Source organism: Phytophthora cinnamomi, assembly GCF_018691715.1.
Source record: "Phytophthora cinnamomi strain GKB4 chromosome Unknown Contig71, whole genome shotgun sequence".
NCBI lineage: Eukaryota > Oomycota > Peronosporomycetes > Peronosporales > Peronosporaceae > Phytophthora > Phytophthora cinnamomi.
The window spans coordinates 476,822-491,383 of record NW_027151004.1 but is presented as its reverse complement, the minus strand read 5'-3'; the positions used below and the strand labels follow the sequence as shown (position 1 = coordinate 491,383).

The following is a 14,562-nucleotide window of genomic DNA, read 5'->3' as shown; positions in this document are numbered from 1 at the left end:
GTGGGTTCGCTAATAGTGCGCAATTAGTATGGCCCACACGAATTAAAGCATTAAAAAAATGTCAAGAAATAAGTATAAGTTCGCATATATTGTGAAACGATCCTTCCCTTATTTAGAATTGGGTACCCCTAATTATAATCGGTCTTATGCAGCATCGCGTCAAAGCTATTTTCGAGTCGGAATCGATTTGGTCTCTAAATAGGCTGAAATGTCAGCCCAACCTCGGCATTCCGAGGAAGTCTGCACAAATAAATCCACCGAGCAAGCGGCTATGCAAACACTAGCCAAAACATCAGTCAAAACAGGAGGAATCAACAGGACGAGCAGAACCTCCACATAGTCTGCAACGAATCGCTGGACGTGAGGGGGCTGTCTCATCTTCTTTAATCGCATACCTGCCATCACGTGGCCGTCACGTTTGAACTGCTGATACCATAAGCGTAAGTGCCGGTGCTTGTATGAGAGCATTCATCAGTTAAACTGGGATAGTCACCCCAAACTATCATTCGTAGGTTCGTACAGTATACGTTCAAAGGAGCGAGGTACAGTAGTCTATTCGCGGATTCAGGCTGCGACGCAACCGAAGCCACGCGTGCAATACCTCTCGCGCCAGGAAGCACCGGGAGAGACTGCAACACATTGCGAACACCCCAATTCCTCGCTGCCAAAAAAGGCTTTGTGCCGCCCATCGTTTAAGTTCGCATCCGTCACCTAAGTACGCCAATCGCCTAAGTACGCCAACTCCCACGATAACGGAGACCATGGGCGACGCACTGTCGGAGGAGATCCTCCTCTCCCTCGCGCAAACGTTCTACCCGCTGACCGACGCCGAGCCGCAGCACAAGCGCGCGCTCACCAGCGAAGACAGCGGCTCCACGTCAGATGAAGCGGCCCACAAACCCAAAAAGCGCAAGAAAACCAAAGGCCGAACGCCCAGCCACGTCGCCAAACGAGTCCGTCAATATCGTTTAAACTTTAGTATAATTCTCCCAGTAGTCCAGATACTTAATGGTACCGGTATACCTATTGCCGTGTAGGAGGAGAAGAATCATTTGCTGAAGGAGCTGGCCTTCTTGGAAGCTCGAGCGGCGGCGTTGCGCCAAGAGGCGGGGATTCCAGACCCTAAAGATGTGGCAGCTACGGAGCAGCAGGTGGACGAGAACAAACAACTAAAGGACATGATCCAAGTGCAGCAGAACGCTATGGCTGTTGCTCAGTCGGCATTTGCCGAGTTTTCCGTGAGTCCAGGAGCAGTCGAGGAGGTGAGGAGAGAGCTGATTAATTGTCTGGGTGCTATGATGTGCTATCTAGACGCTGCGTGGTCATAACCCGTTGAAGACATACATCCGGTTGAGCAATGACACTGCTACGCGACGCTCGGAGGTTTGTGCATTGAAGCACGGTCACTTGGAGCGAGCGAAGCAGTTTCTGCAGCAGAGGATGCAGCTCGTGGCGAATCCGAATCGACCCTTTCATGAGGAATCCGGGTACTTGACGGACGAGGGCGATTACATCGCGACAAAGTTGGATGTGCACCAGTTCGTTGGCGTGCAGAGCGTTAGACAAGTGTTTGATGCGTTAGAGTTCTACTTCATGAACTTGGAGATTACCACGACGGAGCTCGGTAGTGATTTGACCGTGAGAGAAGACTCAAACGATCTGGACAGCAACGGAAACGGCAACCATCCCATGCTACATCATCGCTTGGTGACGATGCTCTCAAACGGACCGATAGTCGAGAAAAACGCGATTAAGTTTTTTCAGTATTTTGAAGCTGATACTGAGAACGAGAACAGTCCGTACGGCATCATGGCAGCGTCACCTGTCGATGAAGATGAGTTGTACCCGTATTCTCCAGCAGAACGGCTTAGGAAAGATATTTCAGCGGCGATGAAGCTGTCGTCATTCACGCGCAAGAAGTTGCCTGGATCAGGAGAACACGAGCTCGTAGTAGTGCTGACACGATGGTTCCGAGTCCAGCTGCATCGCTCCGAGCTGAAATTCCCACCGCACGTGCTGCAAGAAGTTCAACGCAGCGTTGCCTGCTTCACAGATCCCATGGTTCGCAGCATGAACCAGTCGCTATATGGCGCTCCGTGAGCGAGCTGAGGTCTCTAAACTACATGTATGTTCACGTCGTTATCCTCCAATATCTAAAATACTTCTACATGATAGTTGATGTGCTAGCGAAAGAAAATGGCAAACCCTCACCGAGACTCGTAGATGACACGGTGCATGCTCTGGACCATCGTATCAGAGAAGCAAGCGAGCCCCTGGCGCACTTCCTGCAGGACGTGTGGCGGAACATCCATCTCCGTGTGATGCAATTTCACTCGGAAGAAGCGCGTGAGCACCACCACTCTCTCATACTCATCGTCTTCCTCTTCCTCTGGGTCTTGCTGGTACGGAAACCCACCGTTACCATACAGCGGGTGTCGGACGCGCGTCTTTCTTTTTCGATTCGGCGGTTTCTTACAAAAGTGCTCGGTGAACTTCATAGCCGCGTTGATATCCATCCGGATGCGTTCATCCGGCACGTATGGATACACGTCGTCCAAGTCCACCGAGTCGGTTGCTACGAGCGCGTACGACGCGTTGCCTTCGCCCTCATCATCCGCATCCGGCTCCACCAGTTTAAAAAACTTGACAATATTCTTCTCCACCTTGACGCCATGGGACATCGTGCTCACAAGCCGATGGTTCGAGAACGAGTTGCTGGCCGTGCTGTCGTCGTCCTCTCTCACGGTGATGTCCCCGAGCATCTCCGAGATGCTGATCTCCATATTCCGGAAGAAGAACTGCAGCGCCTCGAACACCTGCCGCACCGACCGCACGCCATGGAACGGCGTGTTGTCCATCTTCTCCGCGCAGAAGTGTCCTTCCTCCGTCTCGAACTTGCCTTCCTGGCACCAGGGCGTGATGCGCGGGAGGAACTTGGACCTCTCGGTGATGAACTGGTCGGCCTGCGCGAGCTTCATCTCCTTGATGTTCACGAGCGCCGCTCGGCGCTGCTTCAGGTCGGCCGTCAGGTGGATGAACGTCTCGATGGGGCTCTCGCTCCTGCGCATGAGGTACTCGGCCGACAGGATGGCGTGCGCGTTGCGCAGCAGCATGTCCTGCTTCCTGGACTCGGCGCGCAGCCGGTCGTTGTCCTGCGCCTTGGCGATCAGCCGCTCCTTCTCGGCGAAGAACGCGTCCGGGATGCCGCTGGCGCGGCGCAGCTGCAGCACCTGCTGCTTGAGCTGCACGAGCTCCGCCTCCAGCATGGCCTTCTTCTCCCTGCGCACGATGTACGTGGGCTTCTTGTCTCTGCGCTTCCGCTTGGGCTGGTCTGCTGCGTCCCCGTCCTGCTCCGCGACGCTCTTGGGCGGCCTGCCAGGCCTCTTCTTGACGACGCGGCTGCTCTCCTGCCTGCAGGCGGACGGGGGCGTCCGCGTCTGCTCGTCCGACGTGCTGCCCGACTCCTCTCGGTGGCCTCCGCGCTGCGTGTAGCCGCCGCGCGGCTGCGTGGACTGGATGAGCGACAGCAGGTTGTCCGCCGCCGCGGCCGTGTGCGCGTGGCGCGCCTGACGCAGGCCGCGCTCGTCCTGCGGGAAGGCGGGGCGCAGGAACGAGGGCGCAGGGGCGAAGGGCGGCCGCCGCTGCTGCGGCGCGAACTCGCGCGCGTCCACGGCGGCGGGGGGCGCCGCGCGGCGCTCGTACAGGTCCATGGAGGCGATTGCGGTCGCCTCGGCGCTGCTTGATTGCGAATGGGCTTGGGGATAATTCCGCGTTAGGTGATTGAGCAAACTGAGACAGAGTTGTCATAAGAGACATCCTTCTGATTCGGAGGTTTTTGAGGAACAGAGAAGTGACAAATGGGTTGCGGTGCGGGAGGCGCATCAACAAGGATGACTGGACGATTGCCAATATAAAAGGCCCAGGACCATAATCAAGCTGAATGCCGCCCACCGGCTCTATTATTTACCGCGCTGGCATCACCTCACCACGGTTCAAGCGAGTGGAGCGTTCGTCTACAGATGCTGATCTGTCAGGTCGCGTTTCGCCGCACACGAGTTGGCTCGCACGAGTTGGGCTCGGGACGATCGACCGTCTCGATGGTCTGGTCATTTTTGAGGTCGCGAGACGCTCGCGGGCAATCCGAAGTTCGGATTCCGAACGGTGTTGACGCGACGCAGGCGGCTGCATCCAGAATCCGCGGGTGCGGTTGATACATATCCAGTGCAACCTCTAGTGGGTCCGTCTCAGAGAGAGCGTGCGCTGCATCCCCCGCACGAGCTCCTCGCCCCAGCGGCCGATCTCGTGCCGGGTCTCCTCCAGGCAGTCGTAGGACACCTGCAGACCCGAGTGGTGCAACTTGATCAGCGACCAGAGCGTGACCTTGACCACCAGCTCGTTGTCCTCGCCGGTCCTGCTTCCGTGGTGGTGGTGCTCGTCCTTCGGCAGGCGCGTGAGCAGCAGCGCCGCGGTCACGTCCTTGCGCATCCGCTCCTGCGACTTGTACGGGTACAGCTCGTCCTCGTCCACGAAGTCCGCCATGATGATGCCGAACTCGCTAGTCGCTGCGCCGTGCGGGCCGCCGGAGCTCGTAGCCTCGTGGAACTCGTTGAACTGCAGCGAGTTGGTCTCCAGCGGCGGCGCCTCCGGTGCTGCCCCAGTCGACGTAACGAGTCTCAGCTGCGTGAAATTGTCGTCCCCGTTATCGTCGTCCTCTCGAATCGTAATGTTCCCCAAGACGTCCGACATGACCATCTCCACATTCGCAATCTGGACGAGCGCTGCGTCGAACACGGCTCGGACGCTGGCAGCACCTCGGAAATGCGAGACGGCGAACCTCAGCGCGCAGTAGTCTCCTCTTGACGTCTCGAAGCGCTCCTCCTCGCAGTACTGCCTCCCGGGCTCCAGTCCTCGACTGCGCCGCAGCAGAAACTCGCGCGTTATCTGCAGTTTGGCGTGCCTCATGGCCGCGAGCTCTCGGTGGCGCTGCACGCGGTCCGCCCCGAGCTTTATCAACGTGTTGATGGGGCTGATGTCATGCTGCTGCTGCACGTACCCGGACATCAAGCCCTGCACGTCCGCGAGCGTGGACTGTCGTGATTGCACCGCGTCGCGCAGAATCACGTTCATCACGGGCGCCTGTGTGTGCTTCTTGACGTGCAGCGCGTTGGACACGATGGCCTGCGACTTGAGGCTCTCCAATTGGCCCTGCAGCTGCTCGATCTGCGTCAAGAGCTCCATCTTCTGCTCCTTGCGCAGCGTGTGCGTAGGCTTGCGCTCCTTGCGCTGCGGCTTGGCCTCCACTCTGCGCTTGCCGTTGCGCTGCGTCCTCGGTCGTTTCGCCGCTGCTTTGGCGTCGTCGCCACTGCTTTCGTCGCCGCTGGTGCTCGTGGCGCTGTGGAGTTGCTTCGGATCGGCCGTGAACGGCACTGCCGGGCTCTGCAGTGGCGGATACGCTGCTGCAGCCATGGGGGACAGCATCCTGGCGCTGGGGTCGCCCCAGACGCCGCTGGAATTCATGGCGTTGGCGTCGAAATTGCTGCCGGGCAGAGGCCGTCGACGCGCCAAACCCGCCGACGAAGTGTAGCGCGCATCGCGCGATGGGAAGCTGGCCATGCCGGAGGTGTAGAACGGTGAATGCATCTTGCTCACTGCCGGCGCAGAAGCCTCGAGTCGCGCACTTAGCCGTGTGACGCGCTGAACACTGCGACGGACTTGGGGCGGAGACATGCATGGAAGGGGCGACAGCAATCCAGGCTCCAGGGAGCCCCTGCTTCCTGTCCCCGCGGCGTCGACCGAGAGCTCGACGACCGAGACCCCCAGCACACCGAAGTGTAAAGAAACATATCGATGCCGAGAGATCCCGCGCCGCCGCATGGGCAATGCAAGCTACCTTGAACTTACGTGTACAGTACGCATTGTCATTGACAATTTGTCAAGAGCTTTGTCGACTAATCTCTGTGGCGCAGTCAAATTTGGCAACAGCTTTCCAGCAGCTCAACTCAAGTTGAGTTGAGTCTCAACTGGAAGGCTACCTATCACCCCCATTCGTGACTGCAATTATCCTCCGCAAAATGGTCTTTCACCACCCAAGCAGCCGACAGTTGGCGGGCAGTCTCGCCAGTAGAACACAACCCTGTTGAAGTTCCAGCCGCTGGCGCCGGCGCACACCAGCGTGTCCCATTCGGCCTGCGATCCCGGGTCCCAGACCGGGCCGCCATCTCCTGTCGAGTCCGGCCGGCGCACCGCTTCGATACTCTAAACTCCGACTGCGGTCGGCAACCAGTGCTCCAACAGTGGACACCAGCGGTGCCAGGCCCACTAATAATCCACCACCACACCGAGGCTCCGGCGCCTTTGTCACCCCACATGATCGCCGAAGCACTTCAGCCTCGCGTAATCGAAAACTGAGAGCGGCCATACACCTTCCGCATGCATACGCCACCCGATTATACCTCGCGAAGGGCTGTTAACAATTGTCGCCGACCTTTATGTACCTGGCCGCAATCCCTCAAGTTAGCATATCTGAGCCTACACACATCACCGTCGTCATTCGCCTTTTACCCACCACTCGACACCTCGCCTCGCCTCGATGCGAGTCTGAAGAGTCTATCAGTCGAACTCCTCTATATCATATTCTCGCGCGCGATGGATCCGCTCATGCATGCCTCTTTCATCGTGGCGCAACCACCGGCCAAACCGCCGCAGCACCAGCAGCCACAGAAAGCGCTGATGGTGGTGGACAACCGCCAGCTGCAGGTCTGGAGCGCCTTCAATAGCTGGCCGCAGCCGCCTCAGGACCCGCAGCATCACGGCGCTGCAGCCACGTTGATGGAGCTCACGGCCACAATTGGAGAGGAAGCGCCGACGACTCACTCGCCCGCGTCGTCTGCCTCGGCCTCGCCGTCCCCTGTCCAGGAGCAGGTCGAGCCCCAGCGCAAGAAGAAGCGCGTCTTCAAGAAGCGCAAGGCGACGCACACGATCCGCAAGGAGCAGAAGGCGGCGTTGGAAAAGGAGATCGAGGCGTTGCAGGCCAGACTCGAGGAGATCAAGCTCCAGGCGCTCGTGCAGCAGGGCGAGGCGGCCAAGTCGTACCACGACCGAGCAGTGGAGAACGCCGTGCTGCGAGAGTCGATCCAGGAGTCGCACCTTGTGATGGCGCAGGTGCGCGCGCTGCTGTCGGGGCACACGCAGCACAATCTGAGCGACCTGCGGCCGATGGAGACCAAGATTCGTCTGAGTGCTGACAGAGCCGAACGGAGGGCGGTATTGCATGCAATGCGCGCGGGGAAGCTGCGTGAAGCCGAACGCTTCTTGCACGCTCGAAGCACTGAAGTGAACCCGAACACGCCGTACTTTCAGGAGGAGAGATTCGAGACGGCGGACGGAGACTTTTACATTGCTCGATTCGAGATCACGCCGCTGCGTGGCGTGAAAGGAGGCATGCGCGCGGTATTTGATGCGGTTTTGCAGGCAGCGTTCAATATTGAAATCATCATCTCGGAGACGTCGGGGAACATCACAGTGCGCGAAGACGACGACCTCAACGACGACGACAGTGTCTCGCAGATGCGGCTTGTGTCACAGACCAACCGAGGAGTGCTGCAGGAAAGCAACCTGGTGCATTTTACCCAGTTCTCGCGCGGGGAAGAGGGCGGCAACGGGAGCCACGCTATCACCACAACGGACTTTGTCGACGAGGACGACCTTTATCCGTACAGGCCGCAGGAGCGCGTTCGGCGTGATTCAACGGCTGCCATGTTGCTGACGTCGTTCAATGAGCCGCCCACGAAGGCCGGTGTGAAATCGGAGGACGAGGGCGAGCTCGTGGTGGTGGTCACGCGCTGGTCTTGCGCTCGGATCTGCCACACGGACCTCAACATCTCGCGCGAGGCGCTGCTGGACCTGCGAGAGAACTCGATCCGGTCCCAAGGCGTCTTCCTCAACTGCGTGCGGGAGTCGCTTGGCCTGCCGGTAAGCCCCACCTAAAGCAACATCCTCCGTGCCATTTCATTCTCCACTCCGTGCCCATTCGTGTGCACTGCAGTTGCACTTCAGTAGGAGCAATCCATTTTCGTGATTACAAGCACATCAAGCCACTCGGTAATTTGTTTCATTCTATAAACTGCAATAAGTGATCGGTGTTAGGTTAATTTCAATACTACAGGTGTCCCCGCTGAATCTGCAAAGGTGGGACCAAAAAAAACTGCGAGGTTACAATATCTGCACAGGTTGCGCATAGACGCTAATGTACTGCTTTTAAATGAAGAATGTTACGGATCGACATAGCTGGGTTTGCGCTAGATACGATGCCAGAATGCATCCAGCAGTTCCTGATAGTGGCCGGAGTTACAGCATTCCAAGCCTGTGACGCCCAACTTAAGGCTGTATAGATTGAGATCTTCTCCTGCAGCAGCCCTACTATATACCGATCAATGCTATCCTCGACCTTAATGCGCATGAAGTGACTCTTGATGCACACACTGATGCCCTGATCTAAGATATACTGTACTAGTAATGTTCATTGTGGGCCTTTCATTTTCTACCGTGATCTAGCAACTCGATGTTTCCCGCAGAGAGACATTTTCCCGCAATGATCTTACTAATTCAGTACGTCTCACCAGACAGCTGTGGCAAATCTTGTGCACTGGCAGACTCCCGCACACTCTGTGTTCGCGGTAGATAGCCGATGGCAGTTGCAAATTCAGCGGGGACACCTGTACACAATCCAATTGTTTTATTTATAGCCTCGTATGATTTATACAGATGAGCTATCCACAAAGTAAAGTTAGTGAGTACGTTAGTGCCTGCACAAAGGTCGACATTCGCAATTCATCGCCCTCGGGCTCAGGTGGAGGCACCACGCTCTGCCTGCAACGACCTTCACCCCATTCGGCTGTGATCCGATATCCAGCATCCACCATGGATATACCTTTGCACACTCCGCGAGGCACCTCCAGCATTCTGGACCTCATGAACGCAGTGCGGTCCATCCACGGCAGTCGACCCGTTTCGGTTGCCATCGCACCATCCAGTGCTAAACAATGCCAAAGCGAAGATAGTGACGCATCACAGCCGGCGAAGAAGAAGCGCGTGTACAAGAAGCGCAAGGCCACACACACGGTGCGCAAGGAGGAGAAGCAGGCGCTGGAGGTGCAGATCAAGGCGCTGGAGTCCAAGCTCGAGGCTCTGAGGCTTCAGGCGCTGGTGCAACGGGGCGACGAAGACGCGTCGCTCAGCAAGAAGGCGGCGCACAACTCGGCGCTGCGTGACGCGGTGCAGGAGCAGTATCTGATGCTGGCCCACACGCAAGGCATGATGCTGGGCTGCGCACTGCGGCACTCGTACGAGGTTCGTCCGACGGAGATGTTTATCCGACTCTCGGCGGATCTGGAGGAGCGACATCAGACGCTCAAGGTGCTGAGGGAGCCCAAACTGTACTACGCGAGAAGGTTCATACTGGAGCGCAGTCGAGGGATGCACCCCACGACGGAGTATTTCCATGAGGAGAGGTACGAGACGCCCGAGGGGGATTTCTGCAACATTCGCTTCGATAGAGTGCCATTGAGAGGTGTGAGAGGGGGCATCCGTGCTGTCTTGGGTGCTCTAAAGAGCGCTGCATTCAACGCTGAGATCATTATTTCCGAGACGTCGGGGAACCTCACGATCCGCGAAGACGACGATCTCACCGAGGAAGACTTCTCTCAGCTCCGATTAGTGACCCAGACGAATCGAGGCATCCTTGTGGAGAACAATCTCATCCATTTTACAGATTTCTCGCGTGTTAGTGGACAAGATAGTTACGCTGTAACCGCAGCAGACTTTGTGGACGAAGACGAACGATTCCCCTATCGCCCTCACGAGCGTGTCAGACGTGATGCCACTGCGGCGATTTTAGTAACCTCTCACGTCGACAAGAAGGCGAGAAAAGAAACGGACTTGGATGGCTACGGCGGCCATACCTCGTCTGAGGAGGAAGGAGAACCCGTCGTTGTCATCACGCGCTGGGCGTTCACAAGGATATGCCGCACCGAGTTAAGCGTTCCGATTGAAATGCTCCGAGAACTGCGCGATTTATCAGGCCGAGTGTCCGAGACGATATTAAACACCGTTCGTCAGACTGTGGGGCTGTCAACGTAGGCAACTACTATAGGTTAGCTGAGTTGAGTCGTAATATTTGCTTATGCTTGAAAGTTATTAAGCGCGCAAGTGGGAAATTGTGCGAAATGCCCAATACTGCAATGGAAATGGTGAAGTAGTGGTGTGTCCATTTAGTAGAAAGTTATGGTCACTGAACTGCGAATGCGGTCGTCATTGCACGCACGCTTGGACTCGCACGATTACGCCACGTGGGTGCCATCTACCCCTCTACTGTCGTCATTTCTCTATCTGCGATCCAGCACACAAGACGTCTATGGACTGTGCTGGAGCTACCGACGCTGCCGTTCCTTATCTGCTGGGCGAAGGGTGGTCTCTATCCAGTGAATCACTCCACCATCGTGAACAATGCGGCGGATTGCAAGCTTTGGTACTCGCAACGAAGCAAGAAGGCCTTCAGTTGGACGAGAGACTCCAGGCTCAAGAACGAGATTATGCCACCACGCAGAAGAACGCGAAGAAGCGAGTCTACAAGAAGCGCAAGTGTACTCACACGGTCCGAAAAGAAGAGAGGCGAGCTCTGGAGGCAAAAATCCAGGTTTTGCATAGCAAACTCGAGGAACTCAAGCTCCAGACGCTGGTGCAACGTGGTGAACAGAGCGAAGCCCTGTACAAACGGCGCGCAGAGAATATGGTTCTCCACGATGCCGTTCAGGACCGCCACTTGGCAATGGCGAAGATGCAGGCGATGCTCCTAGGCAGCACAAAACGTCATTCGTACGATGTGGGTCCCACACAGATGTATATCCAGCTAACAGCTAACCCAGTCCAAAGACGCAGCACACTGAACGCCTTGCGAAAGCCTAAGCTTCACTACGCCAGGCGATTCATCGAGCAACGGAGTCAAGCTCTGCATCCTACCGCTAATTACTTCCAGGAGGAGCGCTACGAAACACCAGAAGGGGACTATTGTAACGTGCATTTTGACAGGACACCACTCCGAGGCGTGAGAGGCGGGATCGGAGCTGTGTTTGCCGCATTCAAGCACGCAGCGTTCAATGCCGAGATTGTCTTCTCGGAGAACTCGGACAATGTTACGATTCGAGAGGATGATGGTCTGGCAGATGAGAACTTCTCGCAGATGCGATTAGTGACTCAGACGACGCACGGTGTGCTTGTGGAGAGCAATATCGTCCACTTCAGCGACTTTTCCCACACTGAAGAAAAGGAAATCGGAAACAGCTACGCATTAGCTACAGCAGATTACGTGGACGAAGACGAACAATATCCCTACCGGCCGAATGAACGAGTTCGGAGAGAAACAACAACAATTATTCTGGTAACGGTGCACGCGAGCAGTGGAACGGCCGGTTGCGAAGGACACACATCGCTAGAAGAAGGCGAACATGTGGTAGTGATAACACGCTGGACTTTCACGAGAGTATGCCGCACAGACCTCGACGTCCCAAAGCAAGTACTTCGCGAATTGCGCGATTTGGCTGGTCGAGCCTCGAAGTCCATCCTCGACTACATCTGCGAGTCTATCGGTTTACCGAACGCTTGAGCCACCTTAGTTAGAATGACACTGATCTTAGCTTAGAGAGTATCGAGGGGAATATATATGAATTTATGATTCCATCCTCAACTGCTTTATTAGAAAATATGGCTCTGACTGATACATGTGAATACTTGTCGTATCGAGGGCTGTCCCTGTTCACTAGTGAGAGGTTCATTAAAATTGCCGCGGGATCCGAAGCGCAGCGATCGAACATATCATCTTTGTATATTGCGACGAAAGGAAAGCTCTTGCTGTTTTCAGGGCAGGTTTTTATGTTTCACAGTCCATCACCGACCTTTTTTGTGTGTACTGAAGATCAGGTTGAAAACTAGGGCTTCGCGAAGGCTGGGATAAGAGGATTCTGGCTTAATTTGTGTTAAGTTGAGGGTATTTCAAATTTTCTACGAACATCTCCTGCATCTGCTTCGCAGCCGTAGCATCTGCCCGTCTCAAAACCAGGGGTCGGAAAAAATAATATAAATACGGTAATTATGGTATTTCTCCACTATAATTATTAATTATTGACCTGCAATATATTTAAATCATTATTATTGCAACATTCCTGGCCTCAATATCGTACCTGTTGGAGGTGCATACAAAAACACATACTACAATTCCGTTTATATTTGTATTATGGTTATTTTCAATATAATTAGGTATACTGGACACTTGAGTATGGCAATGATTCTTACGGGAGATTTTCGAGTGTAATACAATTATTTTATGTTATTTTCCGGCAACAGAACCAATACAGTGTTGCTCCTATATTTATGTCAAATTTTCACAGCTTGCACCTATCGTTTATAATAGCGTATCGGGCCGCCTAGTACATGTACAATATGTATTGCCTTCGCTAGGTTGAACAGCATTTTTGGACTTGCGCGTCGCAGGCTGGTGACCTGGTGGGTAGTGACACATAAAAGGGTGGCTTTATCTGCCGTGCCATGACCCAAATTGCAAGAAGTCCATCGGCGTTGAAAGCGTGCCATTGACTTTCCCTAGTCCTTCTGGCACTCGTACAGATAGAGTAAAGTGGCGAGGTCACGCCCTAAATGGCCTCAGAGCCTGGTGCCAGAAGTATATAGGGGGGACTCGATTTGACTTGGTCTTGTATGGACCCAGCGTGACCGGTAATACAGTGTCCGCCAAATCATTAAGACCCCCGATTTGGCGGGACACTTTTAGCAATATCTCGGCTTCTAGGCCGAGTTATTGTACCCGACATTGAACAATGTGCCAGAATGTCTGTGAGCATAAGAGGTACTAATTCTGGAAAAACCTATATCGACATTTAGATATAGGGTGCAATCCGGCATTTAGATTCCGATTCCGAGATCGGTTTCAGCCAATTCGAAGCCGTTTAGAAGCTACAAGCGCTCGAAAACAGCCACCAAATAAGGCAGCGTGTTGTCGTATCGGGTCTATCCCATTTTAACTTGACGTCTGTCATAAATATCTATATTAACTTTCGAGATCATCTGCAGCTTCGAGAGCTGCAAATCATGTGAGCGCCGTTTAACCGAGCCCGCCTCAGCAGCGAAAACCTTACGCCACAATCATGCGCTTCTCCAGCCTTTGTCATGAAAAGTGTGTGGGCTTCTTTATTCACGTGCGGCTCTATAGGACGCAGTTGTGTTGCTGCCTTCGATCGACTCAGAGTGAGGTTCCATTTGCGCAATGAGCACCCCACTTTGCACTCCACAAAGCTCTGCCCTCACCTCAGTGCTAGGTGAAGGTTGGGCACTTTCAAACGACGCTGGTGGCCGATCGACGAGTTTGTGGGAATGCTTGGGTGAGTTCCAAGCGCTTGCTGATGCGGTAACCGAGAGTGAGCGCATGGAAGAGAACGCCCAGGCCCACATTGAAGCGCCTGAGAAGAAGAGACGCGTGTATAAGAAGCGAAAGGCCACTAACACTGTGCGGAAGGAGGAGAAAGCAGCTCTGGAAGCAGAGATCAGAGCTTTGGAGATCAAACTCGACGCACTGAAATTCAGGGAATCGAATCAGCGCGGCGAGGAGGACCCATCTCTTCACAGCAGGATAGCCCACAACGCATTGATGCGCAACCTTATCCAGAAACACCACTTGATCGTGGCGAATTCGCAGGCAATGCTGGTTAGTTGCGTAGAGCACCACTCCTTCGATGTACGCCCGACGGAGATGTATATCCACCTAGCGGCCGACCAGACAGTGCGTCACGAGACCCTGAGTGCTTTGAGAGAGCCCAAGCTGCAGTACGCGAGGCGCTTCATCACGCAGCGAAGCAACGGTCTTCACCCCACTACCGAATATTTCAAGGAGGAGCGATTCGAGACGCCGGAGGGCGACTATTGCAACGTTCGCTTTGATCGGACCGCCCTGTGCGGCGTCGCAGGAGGAGTGCGCGCCGCGTTTGCAGCCGTGAAGCACGTCATCTTCAACGCCGAGATCATTCTCTCCGAGGCCTCCGGCAACATCACAATCCGCGAAGACTGCGACTTCGGGGACAACACGGAGGACTTCTCCCATATGAGGCTGGTGGCGCAGACGTCTCGCGGAGTTGCCGTCGAGAACAACCTGGTCCACTTCTCTGAGCTGGTTCAAGCAGACAAAGGCCAAAGCTACGCCCTCGCAACGATGGACTTTGTCGATCAGGACGACCGCTTCCCCTATCATCCGCTTGAGCGCATTCGACGCGACGCCACGGCCATTATCCTGCTCACGCCGTCCCAGTCAGAGTCCGTCGTCGTCATGACGCGCTGGGTATTCACTCGAATCCACGGCACCAAGCTCGACGTCCCCACTCGAATGCTGCGAGCCATGCGCGATGTGTCCATCTCCGACACCATCCTCAGCAGCATGAAGGAGACGCTCAACCTCCCCAGATAGTAATAAAGGGTCCTCCTCACTTCAACTGTCCTCTCATTGGT

The 14,562-nt window shown here is 55.1% G+C and overlaps 6 protein-coding genes across 6 annotated transcripts; 4 read left to right on the top strand and 2 right to left on the bottom strand.

Annotated features, from left to right (window-relative positions):
• Positions 1-761: 761 nt before the first annotated feature.
• On the top strand, positions 762-2,100 carry IUM83_14747 (uncharacterized protein; the record flags this gene model as incomplete). The annotated part of the gene is made up of 3 exons (XM_067939516.1): positions 762-953; positions 1,038-1,238; positions 1,312-2,100. The coding sequence occupies 3 exons, from the start codon at positions 762-764 to the stop codon at positions 2,098-2,100; spliced, it is 1,182 nt and encodes a 393-aa protein (XP_067786145.1).
• Positions 2,101-2,207: 107 nt separating this feature from the next.
• Positions 2,208-3,710, bottom strand: IUM83_14746 (uncharacterized protein; the record flags this gene model as incomplete). Its single annotated transcript, XM_067939515.1, has 2 exons — positions 2,208-2,399; positions 2,826-3,710. 2 exons carry the CDS (start codon positions 3,708-3,710, stop codon positions 2,208-2,210), a joined length of 1,077 nt encoding a protein of 358 aa, XP_067786072.1.
• A 520-nt stretch (positions 3,711-4,230) lies between these two features.
• On the bottom strand, positions 4,231-5,640 carry IUM83_14745 (uncharacterized protein; the record flags this gene model as incomplete). The annotated part of the gene is made up of 1 exon (XM_067939514.1): positions 4,231-5,640. The coding sequence occupies one exon, from the start codon at positions 5,638-5,640 to the stop codon at positions 4,231-4,233; it is 1,410 nt and encodes a 469-aa protein (XP_067786024.1).
• Positions 5,641-7,755: 2,115 nt separating this feature from the next.
• IUM83_14744 (Phospholipid-transporting ATPase 2) lies at positions 7,756-7,986 on the top strand (the record flags this gene model as incomplete). Its single annotated transcript, XM_067939513.1, has 1 exon — positions 7,756-7,986. The coding sequence occupies one exon, from the start codon at positions 7,756-7,758 to the stop codon at positions 7,984-7,986; it is 231 nt and encodes a 76-aa protein (XP_067786023.1).
• Positions 7,987-8,970: 984 nt separating this feature from the next.
• Positions 8,971-10,137, top strand: IUM83_14743 (Phospholipid-transporting ATPase 2; the record flags this gene model as incomplete). Its single annotated transcript, XM_067939512.1, has 1 exon — positions 8,971-10,137. One exon carries the CDS (start codon positions 8,971-8,973, stop codon positions 10,135-10,137), a length of 1,167 nt encoding a protein of 388 aa, XP_067786146.1.
• A 3,352-nt stretch (positions 10,138-13,489) lies between these two features.
• IUM83_14742 (Phospholipid-transporting ATPase 2) lies at positions 13,490-14,521 on the top strand (the record flags this gene model as incomplete). Its single annotated transcript, XM_067939511.1, has 1 exon — positions 13,490-14,521. The coding sequence occupies one exon, from the start codon at positions 13,490-13,492 to the stop codon at positions 14,519-14,521; it is 1,032 nt and encodes a 343-aa protein (XP_067786074.1).
• Positions 14,522-14,562: the final 41 nt, after the last annotated feature.